We start from the raw sequence: 26,003 nt of genomic DNA, 5'->3' as shown, positions 1-26,003 counted from the left end.
TGTTTCTATGACATATTGCCAAAATCCCCTTTTAAAAAGATGCACCAGGGCTTGGCTTCCCTGGTGGCGCAGTGGTTGGGAGTCCACCTGCCGATGCAGGGGACCCGGGTTCGTGCCCCATTCCCGGAGGATCCCACATGCCACGGAGCGGCTGGAGCCTGTGCGTCCGGAGCCTGTGCTCCGCGACGGGAGAGGCCACAACAGTGAGAGGCCCGTGTACCGCAAAAAAAAAAGATGCACCATTTTTAATATGTACCTTGACCTACTGTTTATGGACATGCCTAAAATTTCATTCTCCTATTTCGTTACAATCTTTTCCGCCCCATTTCTCTCTCCAAACCCCCTTCCTGTCCCCGGACACAGTCTAGAAGTTGGGAGGCCTTCAATTGAAGGGTTTATCTCATTGAAGTATATAGAACACAAATCACAGGAGCTTTCTTTTTTTTCTTTTTTTTTTAACATCTTTATTGGGGTATAATTGCTTTACAGTGGTGTGTTAGTTTCTGCTTTATAACAAAGTGAATCAGTTATACATATACATATGTTCCCATATCTCTTCCCTCTTGCATCTCCCTCCCTCCCACACTCCCTATCCCACCCCTCCAGGCGGTCACAAAGCACCGAGCTGATATCCCTGTGCTATGCAGCTGCTTCCCACTAGCTATGTACCTTACGTTTGGTAGTGTATATATGTCCACACCTCTCTCTCGCTTTGTCACAGCTCACCCTTCCCCCTCCCCATATCCTCAAGTCCGTTCTCTAGTAGGTCTGTGTCTTTATTCCTGTCTTACCCCTAGGTTCTTCATGACTTTTTTTTTCTTAAATTCCATATATATGTGTTAGCATACGGTATTTGTCTGTCTTTCTCTTTCTGACTTACTTCGCTCTGTGTGACAGACTCTAGGTCTATCCACCTCATTACAAATAGCTCAATTTCGTTTCTTTTTATGGCTGAGAATATTCCATTGTATATATGTGCCACATCTTCTTTATCCATTCATCCGATGATGGGCACTTAGGTTGTTTCCATCTGTGGGGTATTGTAAATAGAGCTGCAATGAACATTTTGGTACATGACTCTTTTTGAATAGGAGCTTTCTTGAAAGATACAAACCTATCCCCTTTTGTGAGCACTGGTCAAATTTCTTCCCTCGCTGGGGTAGGCAGTGCTGCCGAACACCCGACCCCCTTCCCCTTTATTTGCTGTCTCAGCCTCATCTGGGTGAAATCCCTTTCCTCACTCTTTCTGCTGTTCGTTCTCTTGGGAGGCTTTTAAGAGCTGGTACTCATCTCTAGCACCCAAAAAGTCAAAATCCGTTCACTTGTCTTGGTTGCTTGCCAATACTTAAAGATAGGCATGGTTGGACCACTGCATTATTTGCCATTTCGGAAGAAACCATGTATGTTTGCATGTACAGTGTCAAGAAATGATTTCCAGATGACTGCTTTGGCCTGGCATCTCCATTAACGCTTTCAGTGGGGAGATGGTTTCTCCAGCTAAGCTGGCAGAGGACCAAGGTTTCCATCCCCCCAGCTCCTCTGTCTTTCTCAGCCTTCCACCCCAGTTGGGGTTACCTGTAACTTGATTCTTTGGCCTATGAAATTGAACAGGGACACTTAAAAAAAAAAATCCTTTCACCATGACATTATTGGCAAATGCTCTTTTCAGTGTTCTTCCATTTTTGAGCAGGAAACAGCATACTGGGCTTTCCCTTGCTCTCCTTCCAATATTTTATTGTGAAAGGTTTTAAACATACAGCAAAGTTGTAAGAATTTTATAGCGAACAGTCATATGTCTGCTAATAGATTCTGCCATAAACATTTTACTATACTTGTTTTATTGAATAGCTATCTCCCCATTCGTCATTTGGGGCTCTTTTAGTGATATCTCTGGCATTTCAGAGGCATCATGGCACGAGGGTGGTTTGGAGGGTGAGCTGTGGAGCCTGAGTTTGAATCCTGACTCTGCTGTTTGAACCCTGTGATCTTGGGCAGGTCACTAAACCTCTTTGTTGCCTCAGTGTTCTCATCTGCAAAATGGAAATAATAATAGTGTGTACTTCAGGGGCTTTGTGAGATTAACTGAATCAGTACATGTCCAGCATTTGGAACAGAGTATACAGTATATTAGTCATTTAATACATGCCATAAAGTGCTAAATTAATTTTAATTTCCTGGATTAAAAAAAAAACTAATAGATTTCCTGGATTTTAGGGAGGAGCAACTGTGTGTCTGGTACTGGGCCAGACATTGTATGTACATTGCCTCATTTGATCCTCAAAATAATATTAAACAGATTATCCCATTTGCGGATGAGTAAACTGAGGCCAGTAAATGGCAGGAATGGGATTTAATCACAAATCTATCCTACTCTAATGGCATAATCTCTAGGCTTTGCCCTTTCTTTTTAAATCATGAGATGGAGAAATTGCTGGATTATATAAGGTGGCAGAAATATCTATGGTTGGGGGAAAAAACCTTCCTCTGAACTCCGGGAAACAGGTACAAGTACCCAAGGTTTTACCACTTTGGTGTGACCTCGAGCTGTTGAAGGTCAGTCTTGTAAAAGAAAGAACTTGCTATTTTTTTGTGTGTCTTGTTAAAATTCTGTTCTTCCCATTAGCATTTCCAGTTCTGGGTCTTCCTGCTGTCTGGTGTGCTGGCTGACCTCGCTGGGTAGGAATTACCTTAGGGTGTTTTGGCGTGCCATCATTTGTCAACTGTTTAACTTCTCACATGCTAGACATACTCCAATTTGCTGTCCAAAATCTTCTGTGGAAAGAAGGGCAGCAAATAGAAGTAAATGTGACAGTTGACTTTCTAACAGACCTGGATGTTTGGAGGAGAAGCTTTGCCCTAGTTGGTCACTTGAGGGTGAAAGTTGTGGCCTTGATAGCATCTCTGTCTTGGAAAGGAAGTCTGCAGTAAGCTGTGTTATGCACATACCTTAGGCAGTGAAGAGGAGATTGAAATAAAGCCCCGGCTTTTGTCTTCTTACTGGAGTTCCTGCCTTCATTCAGATTCAATCCTTTCCCCCTTTCCCCTTAATTCTAGGTGCTAATATGTCTTTAATACCCTTTAACATTTGCTAATCTCCCTTTCTAATTGAGAGGCCATGGTTTTTAATGCCATCATTTTGCCTTGTTTGTATTTGCTTTTGGAGTTATTTATTTTTATGGCAACTGATGCTATAAGTTTGCTTTCCACTTAAAATACATTTAATTACATAAAAAGAAGCTTTTTTTTTTAAAGCTAACATGGGATAGTAAAATGGTACTCAGTTGTGGCAAAAGTCGTGAGAATGGGTATGCAAATGATGGCATTTAAAAAATATTAATTAATTAATTACGTTTGGCTGCATTGGGTCTTCATTGCTGCATGCGGGCGTTCTCTAGTTGTGCCGAGTTGGGGCTACTCTGCGTTGTGGTGTGCGGGCTTCTCATTGCGATGGCTTGTCCTGTTTTGGAGCCCGGGCTCTAGGCGTGCTGCTTCAGTAGTTGTGGCACGCAGGCTCAGTAGTTGTGGCTTGCGGGCTCTAGAGCGCAAGCTCATTAGTTGCGGCACACGGGCTTAGTTGCTCCGTGGCATGTGGGATCTTCCTGGACCAGGGCTCGAACCTGTGTCCCTTGCATTGGCAGGCGGATTCTTAACCACAGTGCCACCATGGAAGCCCAATGGTGGCATTTTTAAAAAACACTAACTGATCCTCAGTGTTGTCTGTCTTGTCTCCTTTGACAGTAGATGCTCTGGGCTTAGGGGATATTTATCAGAAAGTTGCATCTGTTTTGAAGACGCTCAGTAGAAATCCTTTATACCCTACATCTGTTTCTTGGCTAAGAAAGTATATGCAGTAGGTTTTGGCCTCTGAAAGGTTTCAGAGTAAGACTAATTATAATTATGCCTTGGGGCATTGGGCAAGCATGCATATTTTCATGAGACAGCCCTTGGTATCATTGGCACCTAGAGTAGGTGAGTTGGATGCTGATTTTTCAACTTCTCCTTGAAACTCTTCGCATTTCTTATGTGTCTGGACACCAGGAAATGGGTACTGTATGTCTGTTAGTCTTGGGGTGTCTTCATAAGGCAGAGGACCGTCAAAAAGGGGCATCCTCAGAGAGTGCCCTGAAAGTGAATCGAGGATAAGCCTGAGGATTGGCATGATTCTTAGCGATTCTGTGAAGGTAAAGGTGTGCAGCTGCTCACAAAATCTGTCTGAGCTGGTGCTAAATCACCTGAAGTTTGGAAAGGAGGGAAGGTAAGGGCAAGATCTAACCTCGGAAGGAGAAGCCAATGCTCACTGGTAAGAGCTTGTTCCAATTCATGGACCCTTGAGAATGGGAGCAAATGAAAGAGAGAAAAAGAGATTGATTGAATGATTGATTGGTTGGGAGCGATTGGGAGATTTTTAGGTATATAAAGGGAAACTCCTTTTCTTTGCATCTCTTGGTAAAAGGGGAGCCAGTGACTCATGCCCTTGCTCTGTGAAGAGTTCTTCTGTCCGTTTGAGTCACTTGCTGACAGGCATATGGGGCCCATTTGGAATGTCAGGGTGATTTCAGATGAGCCACCTCTACCCTTTCCTTTTCCCGTCTCCTTGGGACTGATTTTGATAGCAGTACGGAAGTGACTTCCTCCAGCAGGGGCCATGATGTCCACAGGCCTATGGTTTGGCTTCTCCTAAGTCCTGGAGGTCTTCAGTTCCCCATGGAGCTGTGACTCTAAGGTAATTCTTGGGGGCCGAGGTACACTGTGAAAGAGACAGTGAAAGCCGTGGGCAGGGCAGTTACTGGGTTACTGGGTTAAAACTGTGTGGTTTCTCAGTCTGCACGATGGTGTCTCATCACTTGCAGAGAAGTGCTGTGATCTTCAAAGGGGTGTTAGAAGGACCAGACTCACAGTCCTGTCAGGACTCAGAAATGCCGCCACCTTTCCTTGGGAGCCTGGTTTAGCCACTTAATAGTCTTGTGGTCTCGGACAAGTTGCTTGAGAGTTATGAGCTCCATTTGTCTAGCACATGACCTTCAGTTAACAGACTTTATTATACACCTACTGTGTGCCTGGTACTGTGCCGGATCTTAAGATAAATGAGTGAGAAAGCAGGCAGAGCTCTCTGCCCTCACAGAATTGTTTTCCTTCTCATTTAAGATTACTTTGAAATTTAAATAAATTAGTGTCTGTAATCGGGTATAGGGCTCTTCTAAAAATTAGAAACTATCTATTATGGAGAAGTTATGAGCTACACATTCTACATTGGGGTGTCATTATTCAATAACAGAACTCTTGGAACAAATGACTTCATTATTTTATACACAGTATTTGAAAAAAATGGATATTCTTTTAATGTTCGTTTTCCTCGTTTTGCCTGCTTATGAGAGGAAACTTAATTCCTCTTTGCCCATTGTGTCATGACTTTTTAATCACTATTTTGATGTAACCAAATCCATCTTCTCAAACAGCTGACGTGGAAAGTACATTTGTTCTGTGCGTGTGCACACATGCGCGTGTGTATAACTCCTGGAAAAACTTGAATACTCTTGAATAATATAGTTGAGTAGTGTCTAGGAGAAAAAACAAGGCAAATATGATTCCTTCTTATCCTGACTACTGATGATGAGAAAGAGAGTAGAAGTAAAATATCCTGTTGTTGAATATTATGCCAAGTCCAATCATGGAAACTGTCCCAACTGGAGAAATAACCTTTTCCAAAGAGCTTAGCTGATTTGCTCAGGTGGCTCCCAAGCGCTTAGCTCAAACCAAGCAACTTGTGAGCGTCCTTCTTCTCAGCACAATGGAACATTCATGACCTTCATCAGGCAGAAACTTCATTAAGGCAAGTCTGACAGGAAGGTCAGGGGGAAGAAGAACCGAGTCTGTCTTTATTGGAAAGCTTGTTTTTTGAAACATGTTAAATGACACGAACGGATGTAGTTCTGTATAATCTGTTCAGCTCCTGACTGTATTGAAAACCAGGATACCTGTTCTTGATAAAGTGCCTTTTGAGGCACCATCTAGGTACCAGACCTTCCGTATCTCATTGGTATCTCCCAAAGGGCTCCATTTTAATATTGTTTCCCAAGATACCCAGCATAGCACGTATACAAAGGTATTTCTACTGTTAAAGCCAGCCAGCCATACAGTATGCATGTTATTTTTCAATGGATTTTTTTGGTTTTATATTTTTTCTTAATTTACATAAGGAATCTTCAAGACCCTAGTAATTTATTCAGTGCTGACAGTGTGCAGTTCATTTACACATGTTCAGCGTTGCTTAAGGAATTTGAGCTGAAAATGATGATAGCAGCTACCACCCAGGAAGGAATGGGCTGAGTTACTGAATGAATTCAAAGAGGTAAGGAGAAGTGGATGCTGGGTAAGCTCACCAAGCTCAAGGTGACTTTTGTTTGTATAGATGTGTGTTGAATAAGTTTTTGACTTGATCTAGAGTAGTTTCCTATCTGTCCTCCTTCTGACATATCTCAGCACATGGAAATAGCATGAGGCAGGGGTATACCAGATGGCAAACAGCAATAATCTTATCCCTCTCTGTCCCTAGAAGCTTGGTGTCCTGGAAGTTCAAAAGGTTATTCTGTCATTTCATGTTATTTCACAGCAGAAAAGGAACCTAATTCATCCATGTAGCCTATCAGCATTTGCATGCCTGCCATGTGCTGCCTAGAACATGGAAAAGAGAGATGAGTCCCTGCCCACCAAGAGCTTATAGCTTAGAGACAAGGTACAGAAAATCAGTAAGAGTTAAGGGTTATTAATAGACAAGGAAGGAATGCATGTAACTAGAAACACATTTCTCAGAATTTTTTTTCCTTGTGGCCACGTAGGAGGAAGGATAGGGAAGTTATATGCAAACTAAGGTGGGGAAATTTTAGGGGAGAAGTGGGAGAATTGAAATGGGTGAAGGGTACCAAGGACCTGCATAGTTCCTGTATAGTTCTGTTCCAGGGCAATCTTGTGTATGTTTGTATGGACAATAAGATCCACAATTCCAGCTTGAAACCTGGGAGATTTTTCTCCTCTGTGATTTTCTCCTCTGTGATTTCAGCATAAAATATTGTATTTAAGTCATGATTTCGCACTTTTTCACTCTTTTGGAGTCACTCCATAGGACAGACCTCCTTTTTTGTTTGGCACCCACGGGCACCAGTGACATGGTAGCCTTCTTAGAATTGTTTGTACTTATCGGTTTGTTAGAAACCACTCTAAAGACAGATGTCTGCCCACCCATCCCCCAGCTCTCTTCTCCAAAGATGTCAAAACCCTCGGGAGGAATCTGTGAAATGTGAACTATGACTTGGTTATACGAGGTTCAGTGAAATAGCTGGAGGTTTTCCCAGCAGAAGGCTAAAGCAGAATCGTCTAGACATCACTTTCTCCTTATCTCGGCAAGCCTTTCTGGGAGCTTTTCCACATGGGGAATCTAGGCAGAAAGGAACATGAACTTTATCTAAAAACCCTTCTGACTTTTAGATCACTCCTGAAACTTACCAGGCTGCAGTTGTTGGTTTGAATAGAACAGGAAGATATTTGCCTTTGTTGTTATTGTTGGTATTAGGAGAGATTTGTTTTCATTTGTTCATTAAGACTTTATCAAGAGTACCCACTATGCACAGATATTTTGCCTTAGGGAATCAATGATGGGCAGAAAAGTGATGTTCTTTGCAGTGAATCAAATGATTGTATACATAAGGATATAATGACAATTTGAGTGAGGGACTGATTGGAAAGGAACAAGGTTCTAAGGGTCTAGAAGGTGAAGGGACTAACACAGGGAAGGGGAGGTCAGGGAAAGCTTGGAAGCAGTGAGCTTGAGGTGGGTCTGAGCTATTTCAGGGAGTTAACCAAATGAAGGGGCCAGACAAACAAGCCAGTTTAGAGTCCCAGGGTCTCTATCTTTTGGAGCTACCATGCCCTCAGGGGCTTCTGGAGAGTTTGAAACCTTATTTGTGCTTTGACAGGGGTGAGAAGCAGTGTCCAAGGGACAAAGTGAGTATTTTTCCTCACTAGGACCATGGACATTTAAAATTTTTTGACCTCAGATATATGGTCCATATTATGTTATGTAGAGCCCTGTTGTCTTCTCTAGGACTGTTGGAAGTAAGTCTGCCATGTTGAATAGGACATTTAAAAGCAGACTGGACCTTGCTTCTCTTAGGAGCCGCTGCAGAGAATGCACAGTTTTTACCCTGGCTTAGGGTACTTTTGTGTCAAAATACTAAATGACTTCATCATTGCAATCAGAGAGTTATCCTTTCAAACGCCAGGCACTGTGTGTGTCTGCCTCTTCTTGAGATGGATTACATGTGTGCCTCTTTGGTGCCACAAGAAGCAGGTCTTTACTGAATACGATAGGTTTGTCTGTGTTGCGGATAGCTAGAGTTTATTCATTTTTATTTTTGTGTGGTATTATAGTATGGAGATAGCAATGTTTACTCGGGTGCTCTACTTTTTAAAATAATATTTATTTATTTATTTGGCTGCATCAGGTATTAGTTGCGGCACGTGGGCTCTTCGTTGCGGTGAGCAGGCTTCTTTGTAGTTGTGGTGCATGGGGTTAGTAGTTGCGCCGGGGCATGTGGGATCTTAGTTCCCGGACCAGGGATTGAACCCGAGTCCCCTGCATTGGAAGGCGGATTCTTAACCACTGGACCACCAGGGAGGTCCCTTGGGTGCTCCACTTTTGATGACATTTGTGTTGCTTGCAGTTGGGGACTATTATGAATAATATTACTGTCATTATGACTATGTCTTTTGGTGCACATGAAATGTACTTGCATTTCTCTGGGGTGAACCCTGGAGTGGAATTGCAGGATTGGGGCATAGACTATGCATTTATCTAATTCCAGTAGATAATTCCAAACAGTGTTCCACGGTGGTGGTCCCAGTTAACATTCCCACCAGCAGTATATGAGTTTCTGTTGTTTAACATTCTCACCAGCTTGGTATTGCCAATCTTTTCATTTTAGACATTGAAAAGTATGCCTACTTTAAATTTTTTAAATTGATCATTATGGAATCTGGGGTTTTGTTGAAAAGAAATGAGGCTGAGGTTTGGAACCCAGAAACCTTGAATGAATTTCACTTAAACCCTGGTTGAAGGACGTGGGCCAATCTTTTTAAAGTTCAGCCTCCACAGTCTAACAGACCAGGGTCCAAAAGCTAGAGGCAAACTATGTAAACCTACACCGTGACTTAACCTCTGTGAGCCTCAGCCTTCTCATCTGCAAAATGGGAATCATTTCAAATTCATCACAGCTTTGGTATGAAGAGTATGAGTCAATCCACCAATGAGCATGTCGTTCCTGGCCCACGGTCATTATAAAAAAGAAGCTATGAGATCGTTGTGAGTCACAGGAAGAAGTGGCTGGCTACACTGCTTTGGAATACTCCTATATTTGTTTTAGTTCATCTATTTTTAGGGGAAACAAAGTTATTTCACCCAGTGCGTCAGACGTCAAAACCCAGTATATCCTTTCTGGAATGACCTCGTTTGTTTGATGTTGGGTGGCTCTGTGTGTTGTTTTGAAGGATGGCGTGTTTATGGCTCTGCAGGACCATAAACACTCCTTGAGCCCAGGGCAGCTCTGGATTTGTGTGTGGTTGACACAAGGGCAGCGGAGAAGGAAATCATCTTCAGCTTGTGTTTTGACACGGAGGAGTTTTGTTTTTCCTTTGTCAACTGTGTGCATCCTCTACCGAAAACAAACAAAACACTCTGGCCCTGGTAAATATTGTGACGGGCAGCCCCGTGTGGTTGTTTTTTCCTTTCCTGCCATCACATGGTGACCGAGGGTGGCATTTTTGAAAGATCAGTTATTGTCATGCTAATACTCGAAGGAAAACCAGCAGGTAGCATTTCCATAAATGAAAAAGTGATGTAAAGAAAAACAGAAGCCTCAAGGTAAATATTTATTTTGAGGGAAATTGGGAGACATCTCAAGGAGGAAAAAGCAGAGGAGAGTTATGTGGGCTGTTTGCGTTCCCTTCCCTGAGCGCCCGGATTTATCGTGCTACCTCCCTTGAGCCTTAGGAGAGATTTTTCCAAGACAGTTGAGCTGTGGTTTATTGGGTCTCTTCCCTATGAGCGCGGCCTTCCTCTGCTCTATTTGCCTGGCTGGGGAAGATAAGCTAGAATTGAGGTGGTGCAAGCCAGGCCAGGAGGGCAGGAGAGGAGTAACCTCTCATTTTGTAGCCTCCGAGAGTTTGACTTGGTGGAATTTCATTTGTCATTAATTAAGATTATTTTTCTTAGTAAAAAAAGTATAATATACCCTAATGTGTTTTTTTTTTTTTTTTTAAACTTCCCCCATCTCTTTCTTTTTTAAGAGAAAACAAGTCAGGAAAGAAAAGCCAGGGACTTCCCTAGAGGTCCAGTGGTTAAGACTTCTACTGCAGGGGGCATGGGTTCAATCCCTGGTTGGGGAACTAAGATCCCACAAGCCATGTGGCTTGGCCAAAAAAGAAAAAAAAAGAAAAAAAGAAAAAAGAAAAAAAAAAAAGGAAAGAAGGAAGGAAGGAAAGAAAGAAAGAAAAGCCAAACAAGAGATGCTAACCCTGCTGTTTTGAAGTAACTCGTGAGAATTGCACTCGCCTAAAGCACTTGGTATATATCCATTCATTAATCCTCACAACAGCCCTGTGGGTTGTGGGCTCTCATTTATAGAGGAGGAAACTGAGGCAGAGAGTGTTTAACTAACTTGACTCAGCATTACTCAGGTCAGAAGGAGCAGAGCTGGGATTTGCATGGGAGGCAGTCTGGTTCCAGAATCTAAGTCCTTCGTCACAATATTGTCTTGTTCCCAGTGTCCCTCCATCTTTCACTCTTATCTAGAGATAAGCATTTCACAGGTTGGTGTAACCCCTCCTATGTAATTTGAAGCAAGAAGCCTGGTCCACTCTCTGTGTATGTCGCTTGTTCCCTGACAGGCTGTCACAAACGTTTTTCCAGGTCAGTCCCTATAGCTCCACCTGGGTCAAAAATTAACCACCTTGGCAAGAGCTGGCCCTCTAGCCCAGCCTTGGTGGGGGCTGGCTGGCTTTCAGAGCAACCCAGTTCTAGCTGGCTTGCTGCCTAGGAACTGGCTTTCTTTCCCACAAAGTAGCTTCTGAGAAAAACTGTGGGAAACAAATGACTTCAGAGGTTTTTAGAAACAAAAGTGCAAACTCTAACAAATTTCATCTGGCCCCAAAATGTTATTACCCCAAATCTTGAAAATATTTTCCTATAGGATTATTCCCCCAAGGTTGTTAATCTGAGAATGAGCCAGGCCTATGAGGCCTGACTTTTTGCCCCCTGCTATTGGAGTGCGTGTATTTGAGTGCCAGAGTGTGGGAGTCAAGGTAAAAATATTTCTCTGGAGGAAATGAAGTCATTATATTTCATATTATAGTTACCACTGGGACTCTTATCATTTCAGCAAGGGGATGGCAGTTCACACAGTCAAGAAGAAGCTTTTTAATTAGTCCAAGAGATCTTTTAAAAGGTAGTAGCAGTTGGTTTTTAGAGCCACAAATATTAATTGATTGTATCTGCCCTGAAGAATCTTGCTGGAGTTACATTTTAGCTAAGGAGCATTGTCTTTCTAGAGAAATGTTATTGTAACATTATCTGCCTCTTTCTTTCAGTGCTTGGCGTTCAAAGCCTTTTTACTTCCGGTGCTACAGAGTGGCCGCCTGCTAAAATGTTTCTGTGTTGAGATTACTGTGTGAGGGGGGTTTATCTGGCCTTGGGAGCCCAGCACAGCCCCAGACAATCTTGCGTTTGTTCACAGGAGGGAAGAATGCAGCCCTTGTACACCTGCCTCCCTGGATACACCTGTAGGGCTGGTTTCTCTGATGAAAACTCATGGCTGAGCACCTGACACAGGCGGGGTTTACTCGGCCCTGGCAACAGTGTCAACAGTGACTGGACCCCTAGGAACTCAGGTTTCTGTGTCATTCTGCTGCTGGTTCAGTCCTGCGAGTATGTGTGTAATTTCTCTTAAGCTGGTGTGGTGAAGTGCAAACTTGGCTTATCAGGGGCCTCAATTCTCCTGGAACGTATTTTAGATAAGAGTGGAAGAAATGCCAGGCCCAGCATTCTCTGCCCTAAGATACAGAGGAGCTTATTATTCATCACAGACAAAGAAAGGCATTCGGTTTACTTTTGAAACCTGTTTGTGAAGTGGCCAGAAGGTATAAAGGTGGCCTTTCTTACCTCATCTAGCTTTGCTTTTTCAGTGAGTGATTTAGAAGCAGGGAATGAAGGTGGTAAAACAAAATGAAACAAAATCAAACCCTTAGCTTACTTGTTGTAATGAGTAGTCTTGAGGTTCCATTGTTTGGTATTTTCCTCACCTTGAAAATACAGTAGGCAGCTGGTCTCTGTTGGAAGTCCAGCTGTGTGGAAAAGTTACTTGGGAAAGTCCAGCTTGGGAAAGTTACTTAACCTCTCTCTGAGCCTCAATTTTCTCATTTGTCATATGGGGATAATACTAATAGGACCCAAGTCGTAGGATTGTGTTAAGGATCAAGGAGTTAATACTTGGAGTCCGTAGGACAGTACCTCACACACAATAAGTATTGTAGAGTGTTTGTAAATGAAAATAAACTTGGAGATATTTGTGCAATTGTATTAAGTGCCACTGAAATTCATGTGGTCTTTCTGGTTGCTGAATATTGTGACACAGAAATTAATCATTAGATCAAAAGAATAGTTTTTTGGTACTATGTAGTTAAGATTTTTTTTTTCCTTTTAAATATATATTCCTAAACAAGGTCTTACTGTATAGCATAGGGAACTATATTCAATACCCTGTGATAAACCATAATAGAAAAGAATATAAAAAAGAGTATATGTGTATAACTGGTCACTTTTCTCTACAGCAGAAATTAACACAACATTGTAAATCAACTTTACTTCAGTAAAATTAAAAAAAAAAAATTTACGTTCCTTACTGCTCTTCCTGTTCCCTTTGGCGAGCAAAAGTATCGGAAAAAAACAAGTGAAGCGTTTCCTTATAATATTGGTTTGGTTGTGGTCAAAAACAGGAATTGTGAGTCATAAACTCCAAATGAACAGGAATGAGCCAAGGTAAAATGACATTCTAAAGATAGGGGTCATCTTTGACAAACAGATTCAGGAATTCACCAGGTATCAAAACAGCCCTCTTAACCTAGAGTCTGTGGATCCCCAAGGGGGTCTGTGGGTAGAAATGAGGGGGATTCATACATTTGGGCAGGATAAAAATTACCTCTACATTTTCCCTCACCCCGAACTGAACTTGAGCATTTCCTTCAATTATGAAAGTAGGCAACAAACCACAGCGACATAAACAATACCCACGACTTTGCCATCAATAGAAATCTCAGCTGTTTTAATATGGCGTGACAGTTTCATTTATGCTTGTCTCTAGTTAGAAATTATACTAGTTATTAGACTCATCACTGTTTATGATTTTTCAGTGCCTTAATTTTAAAAAAAGCACAGTGATAAAATTATTTTTTTAATTATTTGGGCAACTGTATTTCAGTATAAGTGGTTTCCTTTGTACTCTTATGCATTTTATTTTATTCATTTATTATAAACATCATTCAGAGAAGGGCCCATGGGTTTTATCTGACTGCCAAAGTCCAGGCACAAAAAAGATTAAGAGGAAGTTTTAAAGCTGAAAGTTTATGCTGATTTGAATCTGAAGAGTGGTGCTGTCCAATGTAAATAAAATGTGAACCACAGGTAATTAAAATTTTTCTAATAGCTACTTTAAAAGAATAAAATGAAGTAGATTTAATTAATAATAATACAATTTTATTATTTTATAAATAAAATTAATTTAATCGATGAATTAATTATAATAATTAAGTTACTTTTAATAATATATTCAATTTGACCAAATCTATTCTGGATATTATCATTTTAACAGGTTGTCAATATTAAGCTACTAATGAGATATTTTACATTTTTTTTCATACCAAGTCTTTGAAGTCAGGTGTATTTTTGCACTTAGAGTTTGGATGCTACAGTTTCATTGGAAATACTTGATGTGTATATACATTTAAAAGAATTTAGTTGAAAAAGTAGGTTCAGGTGGTTTTAAATGTAATGAAAACTTTTCCATTAATTGCACTGTCATTTTAATTTAAATCAATGAAGCTGAAATAAAATTAAAAATGCACTTCCTTTGGCTCACTCGCCACCTTACAAGAACTCAGGCCTGTGTGTGGCCTGTGGTCATCCTGTTAGCCCAGCCCTGGGCGCCTGACTAGACACAGAGTCCTTGGTGAGGAGAAGCAGGAATAGGGCACTAGTTCATTAAGACAAAACATGGTCTTTTGTTACTTTGTTTAGTGAACCAAGTGCTTATTTTGGTCCTCTCCTTAAAGTCTCCCCAGCACTCTACCTGTCCCCCAGTAGACCCACACCGAATACAGAACTCTGGCTGGAGCTTTGTGTGATACAAGGCAGGCATTTCATTTAAGTGGTGGCTTTTGCAGATCAGTCGGGGGTCGCATATTGTAATTTCCATTCCCACTGGTAGAAGAGGGATTAACAAATTCTTGGAGAGATTCTAATTATTTTCCTTGAGCAATCGTTTGGCATAATAAAGGAATTTAGTTTACATATGAATTTATAGTAGTTGTATTTCTGTCTTACAGGACTCAATTTAATAATTTAATCTTTTACCTTAGTCCTTACTTTTTGGATTCAAAGCCTATCTTCTTTGACTATCATTTACCAAGTAGGGCAGGTGAAAGCCTAGTGTTTTGTTTTGTGTGTGTGTGTGTGTGTACTGAGATATAGTTGATGTACAATATTATATGTTTCAGGTGTCCGACGTAGTGATTCACAATTTTTTAGGATTATACTCCGTTTATAGTTTTTGTAAAATATTGGCTGTATTCCGTGTGCTGTACAGTATACCCTTGTAGCTTATTTATTTTATACCTAGTAGTTTGTATCTCTTAATCTCCTACCTCTATATTGCCCCTCCCCCCTTTCCTCACCTCTGGTAACCACTAGTTCTCTATATCTGTGAGTCTGTTTCTTTTTTGTTATATTCACTAGTTTGTTTTATTTTTTAGATTCCACATGTAAGTGATAACATACAGTATTTGTCTATGACTTGTTTATTTCACTAAGCATCATGCCCTCCAGGTCCATCCATGTTGTTGCAAATGGCAAAATTTCATTCTTTTTTATGGCTGAGGAGTATGCAAGCCTAGTGTTTTTAGTCTTTTGGGGGTCTGAGAGGAGATGTAAATCCACGGGGAGGTCCTTTACCAGGAAGGTTAAGCAAAGGTCCACGTTTCCCACAACTGACTAAAGTTGTTCCATGTCTTTTCCTTTCCAGGAATGGATCTCTGAAGTTAAGCTAGGTAATTTTAGCCAACACCAAGCTCTCCACTTGGGTGGTCTAACTCTACTTTCATATTCTAATGTGTGTGTCTAAATTTTGATCCTGGATGTGGCTGTTTCATTTCTTTTGCTCAAAATTGACAAGCTGCGATGATATTATGAACCAATAGAGTAGTGGGTCCTGATCCAGTTTACTGTTTCCTAGATATAAAAGTTTAAACATTTGGGGTTTAGGTAGATGTGGAGGGCAGTCGGATGCTGTCGGTAAGTGAATTCTACCCATGAGTAAATCCTGGGTGTATTTCGCTCTTTGGAGAGAATGTTGAACTCTGGGACCTTAGAAACCTGGAAGCATGTCTCACACTTCAGCTGAATGCTGGGCCTGTATGTTGAATAGTATACTGTGCTACTGAAAGTGAACCAAAGGCACATTACCTGCTCTCCGGGCATCGTTAGTCTTGGTAAAATGAAGGTGTAGATTTGGACAAGTCTGAATGATTGAGACAGAAGGAACGTTTGTCAGTGGATTCTGTTTTGTTTACTTAATCCTACACCTAACAAAAACATAACAATTTCCAGCCAAGCAGTAGTAATAACGACAGAAACAGCTGGAGGCATTTATTGGTTCATTCAACAAATGTTTAGTGGGTGCTTCCTGTATGTCAAGCACTGTTCTAGACTATAGGGACCCACACAATGGATGCAGGGTTTGTTTGGGTTTATTGTGCAGGTGCTGGGAACGTATCTGATGTGGCACAGGCACACTTGCATTTTAACGACCTGAGTGAAGAAAAATTTATAGCTGAATGTTCCACTGCCACGGAAGTGTGCTCAGGAAGTGACAAGTGCTTGGAAGAATATAGAGCGATAGGTCTGGTGAGGACACTTGGAAGAGCGACATTTGCCTCCTTTTCCTGTGCTTCCTTCACTCTGCTCTTGTCATCTTAGGCTGGTTACTGGGCAGTTAAAGGAGCCTGTGGGTGAGTCAGTTCCGTCCTTTTGCTTTGGCACATAAAGTTCAGCTGCATGGTTTACAGTGTATCTGCAGCAGCATCTTCATGTCTCACAGATTTTATTTCTTAATATATCTCTTAAGAGATTTTATGATGCTAAAATCAAAACAGATTTTAAATTGTTCAAACAGTTTCAAGCAGTTTAAATTTTGGGTAATTTAAATTGTTGCTTAGACATTATTCCTGGGCATAGATGGCTTTTGAAATCCATGAGTTGAAGAGAAATGTCTTTGTTTGTGACATATAGTGATTTGTTTTACAAATCTATTGAATAAGCCGAGCCAGTGTGAGTCTTGTTCTTATCTTTTAAAGGAAAGATTTCCCAAATTCAAACATGGGTTTTGAGTTAGCTCAGCTGAACTTTTCCAAGAATTTTCAGGCTCTTGGGTCTACCACAAACTGTAATTTGTGAGGCTGGCCAGGTGACTTTTAATCCCATTTCAAAGTTTACCATAGCTGTACTTGAGCAGTGTGGATTTTATTATAATAAAAGGGCAAATGTGCTGGGCATTTTATTCAGGCTGTTACAGTAGGGAAAACTTTCATTAATGAGGAAAGTCTCAAGGTAGAGAGAGAAAACTCGGGTTTGTCTTTTTTTTTAAAAAAAAATTTTATTTATTTATTTTTGTCTGCATTGGGTCTTCGTTGCTGCACCTGGGGCTTTCTCTAGTTGCGGTGAGCAGGGGCTACCGTTCGTTGCGGTGGGCGGGCTTCTCATTGCGGTGGCTTCTCCTGTAGCGGAGCACTGGCTCTAGGCGCGTGGGCTTCAGTAGTTGCAGCACGTGAGCTCAGTAGTTGTGGCTCATGGGCTTAGTTGCTCCGCGGCATGTGGGATCTTCCCGGACCAGAGCTGGTACCCGTGTCCCCTGCATTGGCAGGCGGATTCTTAACCACTGCGCCACCAGGGAAGCCCAAAACTCAGGGTTTTATAAAAACAAGAGGATCACCCTGAGGGAGGGTGGAGGTGGGTCTCATCTCAGAATATTCCAGAGCTGAGTGGTCTTTTGCCGTTAGCCCTTTCTTTGAATACAAAAGGGTCACCAAAAAGAGGCGGTATATATTGAACTGGTCTCCTTTCCTTGGGCTTAAAGTTCAACACTCTCAGAGCACACAGGGCAAAGTATTTTTAAAAAGGTACTGCTGATTAAAGATTTCACTTAAAAGCTTCAGTAATTAATCAGAGATGTGCAAGTTATAATTAGTGTTATTTGATCATAATCATTTCATGATAGCTTGTCTCAGTGTGCTCATTTGATGATTTTAAGATATAAATGCAGGATTTTTAAAGCCTTACAATTTATCTTAAGCCAGAATTTAGGGAAATGCTGTTGTTTATTCTTCCCACCCCCCCCCCACCCCGTCTTAGGTTAATCGTATGATTTTTCTCGGTTCTTAATTCTCTGTGGGGAATAGTTCTATCTTGCAGTTCTGTTTGGTGGTTTTACAAATTCTAATCCCAGCCCTAGTATCTACACAACCATAAATATAAAAGGACAGAGGCCGGATCTCTTACCATTTTGTTGGTCTGCTTTCAGGAACTGTTTACTGTGGTTTATAGATCTAATTCTTCTGTAATTTTGGGATTCTGTTTCAGGGACTGTAGGAAGCACAAGCTGGGGAATTATTTTACATAACGATCAGGAGAAAATGTTATTATTTACAAGCTCCGCAGGGCCTGAAGGCCTTAGGGCACCAAACATAATTCAATATAGAAAACGAACCAATTTTTTTTGACTTTTAGCTGTAAATTGAAATTAATTCATATAAAATACCTGAGATGAAACACTTCAGCCGTGGAATTTTGGGTACTCCTTGGCTTTCATGGTTTTGTCATTTTTGATTTAATTTCAGAAGCGTGCCATATCAACTCATAAGCTGGATAAAATTCTCCAGCTATCCACATTTTCCCATACTTTCTCTGTAGGTGAAAAGAATATTTGCGTATTTAAGATTTTTATGTGTTTTGTTCCATATGGATTGTATATTTTCTGTTTTTTGTTCCCTTGTACCTGGTCCTGCTTCTTCTAGAGTCAAAGCAAGCTGGAGGGGGCCAGGGAGGCAGTGTACTGCTGTGTGTGTGTGTGTGCGTGTGCGTGTGTGTGTGTGTGTGTGTGTGTGGTCACAATACCATTTTTGGGAAATGGATGACTACGAAACAGCCAGGCCTGACTACTTGTGGGCAGATGACATAACCAACAGCTTACTGAGTGCCTTGCCAAGACAAAAAGGATTGAGTTGTCCCCATTGGTGGCTGGGGGATGTACTCAACTAGTACATTCCTTTCTGAGGGAAAAACAATTTGGGATCACTTTGCATTAAATGATATTAAGAAACTGCAAAATGCTTAATGGAATTGAGTAAGAATTCCTAAGCACCTCCCTTGAGTTAGGCACAGGTTTAAGGGACTTGTAGGCTGAGTCACAAAGAATGCTTCTCTCTGAGACTTTTTTTTTTTCCTTCCGTTTGAGAAATATAAGAATTAGCTATGATTCTTCAAGCTTTGTGATGCTATTCTGTTACCATGGAAGAAAAAAATGTTCCCAGTCCATAAATAAATTTGAGGCCTTTGAGTTCTACAGAATTAATCCATTTCTTCATTGCAGAATTTCTCGACTTGTACTGTGTGTGGGGTATATGAAATAAACGGTTTCCAAAACTTATTTGAGCACAGAACCCCTTCTTTAATACCTGCTGATCTTACAGTCTGGGGAATACTTGTCTGAAGTGGTGTTTTTCAAATGGTAGGACGAGATTCATGAATGACGGTAGGGTAATCTATGTAGTGGGTTGCGACCAGAATTTACATGTACATATACATAAACACACACACACACACACACACACACACAATTAGTGCATCACATATAGTGGGGTATTGTTTTCTGGAAAAAAAAAATTTTTTTTTTTTCAGGATGTGAGTGTGTCCTGAAAGTTCAGAGACAGAAAGCGACATTTCAAAACAGTGTTTCTGCACCTCCTCCCACCAAAAGAAAAACAAAACAACATAAAAATATAGCCAATTTGACATGAAGAGTGCCAGTATAAACATTAAAATTTCATCTTCAAATAACAGGGCCACGTTAACTTTATTTATTTAAAAAGCACTTAGGTAGTATTCACTATGTGCCAACACTATTGTGAACCTTTTACAAATATTGACTAATGTGATCCTCATAACAACCCTGTGCTATTATTATCCCCATTTTATGGATGAGAAAAGTGAGGAACTTGCTAGCCTTCTGTCTGATACAATTAACTGTAAACTCAGAAAGTGGCAGTAATAATGACTCTAGTATGTGTAACTTTGACCTCATATTTAATAATGGTAATTAAAACCAAAAAGAGAAGCCAACCATATTATATTAGAGTTGGGATCATGCCAGATGTTCTTTCTGGCCCCATAGTAATGGAATTGGGGGAGGAAGCAATTTATGTTCAGACCCTAGAATGATCAACTGTCTGTTTGAGGGCTCTTAAAATGTGACAGTTCCCCAAAACATGGATAAAACTTCTTCAGATATTGCTTGCCAGCCACCCCCAGTAAGGAATATTTTTGTTTTATAAGGGAGTATTTCACTAGTGTCAGGAGTACTCCTTTTGTTGGTTTTGCATCTGTCTTTCCTGCGGATAGTATAAAACACTCATAAAACTAACACTTCTCACAAACTGAACTGTGTATATAGCGACATGCTGAGTTGGCTACAGCTGAGGAAGGGGACAGGGTTGAAGACACACTACCCCAAACTGTGGCACCTTGGTATGTTGAAATTTTTTTTTTTAATTGGAGTATACTTGATTTACAATGTTGTGTTAATTTCTGCTGTACAGCAAAGTGAGTCAGTTATACCTATATATAATCTTTTTCATATTCTTTTCCATTATCGTTGATCATAGGATGTTGAATATAGTTCCCTGTGCTATACTGTAGGAGGTTGCTGTTGGCATGTTGACTATTTTAAGCTCAAGGAGTATGAGAAATGGCATTTGCAGGAAGGACTCTCTGACCTTCCCCTGAAGCAGGCTTATGACCCTTATATGCCCTGGAGGAAAGAAGCATCCTTATTTCCTAAGACACCAAGAGGAATCTGAATTAACAAGTCTTGCTAGGTTTCCCCAGTTCACTGTACCCTTTGCTCATATCCTTCTGTCCTGTCCCCTTTTTCCATGTGCTCTTCATCAAACGTAATATAAAAAACGCTCAGGTTTTACTACTTTGTTGGGTCTTCATTTCCTTATGAAGGCTCCTGTGTTGTATAAAACTTATATTAAAAAAATCTGTACCCTTTCTCTTGTTAATCTGTCTTTTGATACAGAGCCCCAGCCTAGAACTGAGCAGGAGAGAAGAAAAGGATTTTTTCCCCCTCCTCTACAAAGGAAAGTGGCATTCTCTAAGAAAGTCAATATTTTTTTCCTTGACTGCCCCAAACCCGTTGGAAAACACTTTTTAATTTCTGAAGAGTTTATTTGATTCACTTATGAGAGAAGCTAAACCCATGAGCTTCTGACTTTATCCTAGAGTTGTGGTTGTCGTTTCAGTGATGTTACACTAGCAGTGGTTCTCCACAAGGTTGATGGTGTCTCCCAGGAGACGTTTGGCAGTATCTGGATACTTTTTTGATTATCACAACTGGGAGAGTGCCATTGGCACCTAGAGGCCAGAGGCCAGGGATGCTGCTTAAACATCCTGCAATGCACTGTACAGTTCCTCAGAGCAAAGAATTTTCTAGCCACAGAAGCAAAAAGTGTTAAAGTTGAGAAAACCTGCTTTGCAGCAATTAGATACAGTTCTGTATTAGCAAACCCTCTTGGTTTTAACTAGGGACAACAGAATTCAACTCCTTTGCACCTAGATTATATTAAAATATTTTTCTTGGCTACAGTTTCATATCCAGTTTCAATTTTTTGGGGGGGGGGGCGGGGCGGAATACTGCAGTGGCGAGAAGAGGTGAGAAATGGTGTCAGTTGCCAGGAAAATTGTGATACTTAGAGTTTCTCTAATCGTTGAACTTTGGAATAAGAGGGTGCTGTTTGGGGTTTGGAATTGTGAGGGGGTGGAGCTCTTCCTCGGAAACACATGCTACGAACAAACTAAATCATGGTTAAAAATTTCAGGTTGTCCCTGTGTTGGGCAGTGTGATAAGTGCTTTGCATATATTATTTGGCTTACTCATAATATCCAATAAAATTCAAAATGTTACCCATTTTAAAGATGCAAAAGAATCTCAGTAGTAAAATAACCGGACTCCCTAATTCTTTGTTGAAGCATGACGCAAATAGTAAGGTCTTTGAGTGGACATTCCTAAGTGTTGCTTTCCTTGTGAGCTCTGCTTTGCTTGGGATAAAGAGAAGTGAGGTGTGGATAACTCTGTCCTAAGTGTGACTCTGGTGCTTTGAAACCTTCCCTCCCTGAATGGTCTCCTAGCCCAGCTCCTGGTACTTGACTACCATTGATGTGGAGGTTCTGTTACTAAGGGACAAAGGGGTAGGATTGTCAACAGGCAAATTACAGCTTGTACTACACTGATATTTCAAGGTTCCTCTTTTTTTTTTTCCACTTAAAATTCTTTTTTCTCATTTTATTCTTCCTTTATCTCTAGAGACTATAAAATGATCCAGAAACTTAGTAGTAGTTTGAACGGCCATTTATCAAGGGGCCACAGTGTGCTTACTAATGTTCAAAGAATATGAGGAATGTCAGTTTTGCTTCCAAATCCTCATTAGCCCCAAACTACTTGATACTGTGACTGCTTAAGTCTTTTTACTCCCCAAATCAATCACCCTTTCCTTTCTTGTAGGGTCTTAGATGCAGATGATACATTGCAGGGAAGATCAGAGGGGCTGGTGTGAGTGATGGAGAAGTAGGAGTTGGTATTTTATATGGCCCTGGTCACTCCTACTTAATAATTTAGATAGGCTCATCATTTCCTATCCACCATTGAAATATTTTCTCTGAAGTTAGAAAATGAGCCATATTTAAGACCACTTGACAATGTTTCTTTGGAATACTCTTAAATTATTCAGGTCTGTCTATGAGTAATTCCAGATCAACTGTAATTATCTACATTTAGCTGTTTTTTGTTTAGAATTAGCATTGGTGATCTGTGTGATTATTAATTTTTTTTCCCCCACACAGTGTGTAAACATGAAAAACTGTGTGATAGTGATCTTGGTGGTAAAATGTAGTTTGTATGTTTTTTAATAATAAAGATTACACATTTTGCTATTATACTGGTCTTCCTGCCTATAGTAGTGGAAATGTGGAAACCTGTAGGACTTGAAAAAGAGAGCTTAAAAAAAGGGAGGAAATAAACAGAAAGACTTCAGGTTCAACTGTGGAGCCACAATAAGTTCAAAAGAGTGTATTTCATTGATGATCTGAGTGTCCCATTCTCTGCCTGATCTACGTTAATTTCAAATATAAATAGACTGGTTTATGTTTTTCTCTTTAGCTGCAAAGTCGGCCACAAAGGAATTACTAATGCTAGTTATCTCTCTATCAGCTTAGGTTCTCCTAAATTAATGAGTTAAACAGGACAGGATGTAACAGCCTTTGCTGTTTACCTCCAATGCCTGCATCCTCTGTAAAAGAAAAAATATGCCCCGCCCTCTGCTACAAAGGCTGTGCTCTGCCAGCCTACCGCAAGAAAATGATTTCAGTGAAGTGGTCTCATTTCAGGAAATGTTTAATGAGTCTCAGGAAAACTATAAATATATCTTATGTCACTGTTACACCAAAGAACAAGGACATCTCAAGGCCTTGGATAATTAGGGTGTCCTACTGCCGTTCATTACAAGCAGTGTGCATTCCAAGGGGTGCATGTTTGACACTTTGTTTTAATTTATTCCATTCAGGGCTTTAAATTGTTTTGTCTAGATTCTGAAAGGGGAAGAGTATCAAGTCTCCGTGAATGTGGCTAATGGGGAGGTTTTTCATTTTGAACAATGTCATCTTAAGACTGAAGGAGACATTCGGAGGTTGGCCATCCTGTCCCAGCCTCTATGTAGTACTTGAATCACCTTGAGCTGGTAAGTGAGAGCAGAGACTTTGTTAAAGGTCGTTAAAGAAGTACGTTGCAGAATTTCCCCTGAGTAACACTAGTTAATTAAGCTGAGTTGAAAGGAATTGTTCCTTTCCATGGATCAAGTTCTTTAGTTCTCATGGCAACTCTATTTTTATTTGTAACCTGGAGAATTGAAAAAAGTTGTCAGCTTGAAGATCGTCTTCCTTGTATGTATTTGAACTTGAGAGCAAGGAAGATCATATTGACATTTGATATGGAATATACCTCTTAAGGCCAGGGTGTGTGGTTAAATAGTTCATCCTTAGAAGATTGTTATTTTGTTCATATTCTTTTGATTCTGGCAACCGCTCTTAAAAAAAAATACCCTAAATACATAAATAAATTCAGAGTAAAAGAATTGTCACATTTTGTTTTTTATTAAATTGACTGAGATCCTGACTTCACCTCTTTCTAACTCTTTTGGACTAAAGTAATCATCAAATAGAAGAATGTCCTCTAGGGAAAGTTCTTATTTAATTTTGATGTAATTTCATTCTCTGTCTCTTTGCCCTTCTTTGAATGAAACATCACCCTTTGCAATAGGTCTCCTGTTTGTCAGAAGTTAAGTTGGAAGTAAACAAATAATAATAATAAAATAAAAAGTATGAATTAAAAATTCTATTTAGCAGGTGAGGGGTAGTGAGTCCTGGGTGGTGCTTATCTGAAGCAGTCCATACAGCAAACACACATCTAGACAGGTAACTCACACTGCAGAGGCTGCCCGAGGCCCGGCGGTCAGTCCATCATCCACAAATTGGCCGGCCAGGGGAGCGGTCTCAGCTTCAGAGACACCCTCCCTGTCTCCCTGTGGGCAGTCAGGCCACCTCCAGGAAAAAGCTGACTTCCAAACAATTTCCTGGTGAGCCAGCTGGGGAAGGAGGGGATTTCCTTAGCTGAACACTATGCACTGCCATTCAAAACAGACAAAGCGGGCGAGCCTGGGAAATATGAGGGAAAGGGCAAGGGAGATGCGACAAGGAGGGGCAGGCCGAAGTCTGCAAACTGGTGGAAAGCATTTTCAAGGTAATTGGCTGCCTTTCTTTTGACAGCTCTTTGTAATCTCCAGCAGTCGTAACTTGCTATTGGAATTTAGATTCCAGAAAATAGGCCTTCCTCTTTTTTGTTAGTTTACTTTCCTGATGAGATTGTCTCTCTGGTATAAGCACACGGGTGTTGGTTTGCTTTTTGTTATCTGTACAAACTGGCTCCTGATGGGGATGAAAGCTACCGTCTATAGAGAAAATTAGGTGGAGAATTTTTTTTTCTAATTTGAGCAGTTGGACTCAAATTTTTCTGAATTGTCTTTATTTTATTTTTGGCTTGCAAGGTAAATATAATTTCTTCTTCGCTGTATTGATGGGTTGGCACTTTGGTGTGGTAAGCCTTTTTGTCTCTTTGCTTCCTACTCTCACTTCTGAAACCTTCTCTCTCTTCCCATATTTGCCCTTTGAAGATAGTCAAGGAACGGGACATTTTGGAGAGCCTCCCATCTGTGGCTAATCCAACAAGTTAAAAGGTACCCCACCTCCCAGATGAAAAATAATATATGTAACTACATAAGAATTGATTTGCAGTCAACCTGCTATGGCTTGCAGACATCTAATGAAACACGGATGAGTTCTGATCCTACCTTTTTTTTTTTTTTGTATTTCATAATCCATGCCCTTTCTGCTACCACCTTTACAACGTTTTTAGGCCCTTGGAAATCTTGTTGGCCTAGGCAGTGTGTCTGTGGTACTGATGGATTATGTTGCTCCACTCTTAAAACCCTTCCGTGGCTTGCCATTGATGTCAGGATCATGGTCAAAGCCTTTTACCTGGTCCTATGCTATCTGGCTTCTTTCTGTTTGCTAACAACATCCCCAAAGCTTAGTGGCTTAAAAACACAACAAACCAAAACAATAATTTATTATTTCTCGTGATATTTTGAGTAGGCCAGAGAGTACTTGGGCTAGTTTCACCTGGGTTCACTCATCTGATGTGCTCAACTGGAAGGGTGACTGAGCTCTAGAAGGTCCAAGGTGGTCTCCATCATGTGTTTGGTCTTTGGTTCTAGTGGTCCACTGCGGCAACTTGGTTCTCTTCCACGTGGTCCCTTTGCCTCCATTAGGCCAGACTGGCTTCCTTCCCTCGTGGTTTTGGAGCAGCATTCCAAAAGAGTGAAGGTAGATGTGGCAAGGTCCCTTGAGGCCCCAGCTATAGAGAACACACAGTGTTACTTTTACCGCATTTATTGGTCAAAGCACGTCCCAGGCTGGCCAGAATTTAAAGGGTGAGGAAAGAGACTCCACCTGTTGCTGGGATTTGCTAAAGAGAATTTACCCTGCCAAACCATTCCTCTCTCCTTTTTTTTTTTTTTTTTAAATAAATTTATTTATTTATTTTTGGCCTCATTGGGTCTTCATTGCTGCATGTAGACTTTCTCTAGTTGAGTCGAGCAAGGGCTACTCTTTGTTGCAGTGCACGGGCTTCTCACTGTGGTGGTTTCTTTTGTTGCAGAGCATGGGTTCTAGGCCCGTGGGCTTCAGTAGTTGTGACTCGCGGGCCCTAGAGTGCAGGCTTAGTAGTTGTGGCGCATGGGCT

The 26,003-nt window shown here is 40.8% G+C and overlaps 1 protein-coding gene across 18 annotated transcripts in view; it reads left to right on the top strand.

The window, feature by feature from the left end:
• Nucleotides 1-26,003, top strand: part of MAGI1 (membrane associated guanylate kinase, WW and PDZ domain containing 1) — a 615,965-nt gene that overhangs the window by 67,287 nt on the left and 522,675 nt on the right. The window contains exon 1 of one of the 18 annotated variants that reach the window (XM_073787518.1): nt 24,374-24,443. The exons of the other annotated variants lie outside the window; for them this stretch is intronic. Coding sequence (XP_073643619.1) covers nt 24,389-24,443 — 55 coding nt within the window. The 5' untranslated portion in view covers nt 24,374-24,388. Of the gene's footprint in view, nt 1-24,373; nt 24,444-26,003 lie in introns of those variants that run through there. 18 annotated transcript variants of the gene reach the window in all.

This window comes from Tursiops truncatus, chromosome 10, assembly GCF_011762595.2.
Source record: "Tursiops truncatus isolate mTurTru1 chromosome 10, mTurTru1.mat.Y, whole genome shotgun sequence".
NCBI lineage: Eukaryota > Metazoa > Chordata > Mammalia > Artiodactyla > Delphinidae > Tursiops > Tursiops truncatus.
This window is presented reverse-complemented; position numbering and strand designations above follow the sequence as displayed.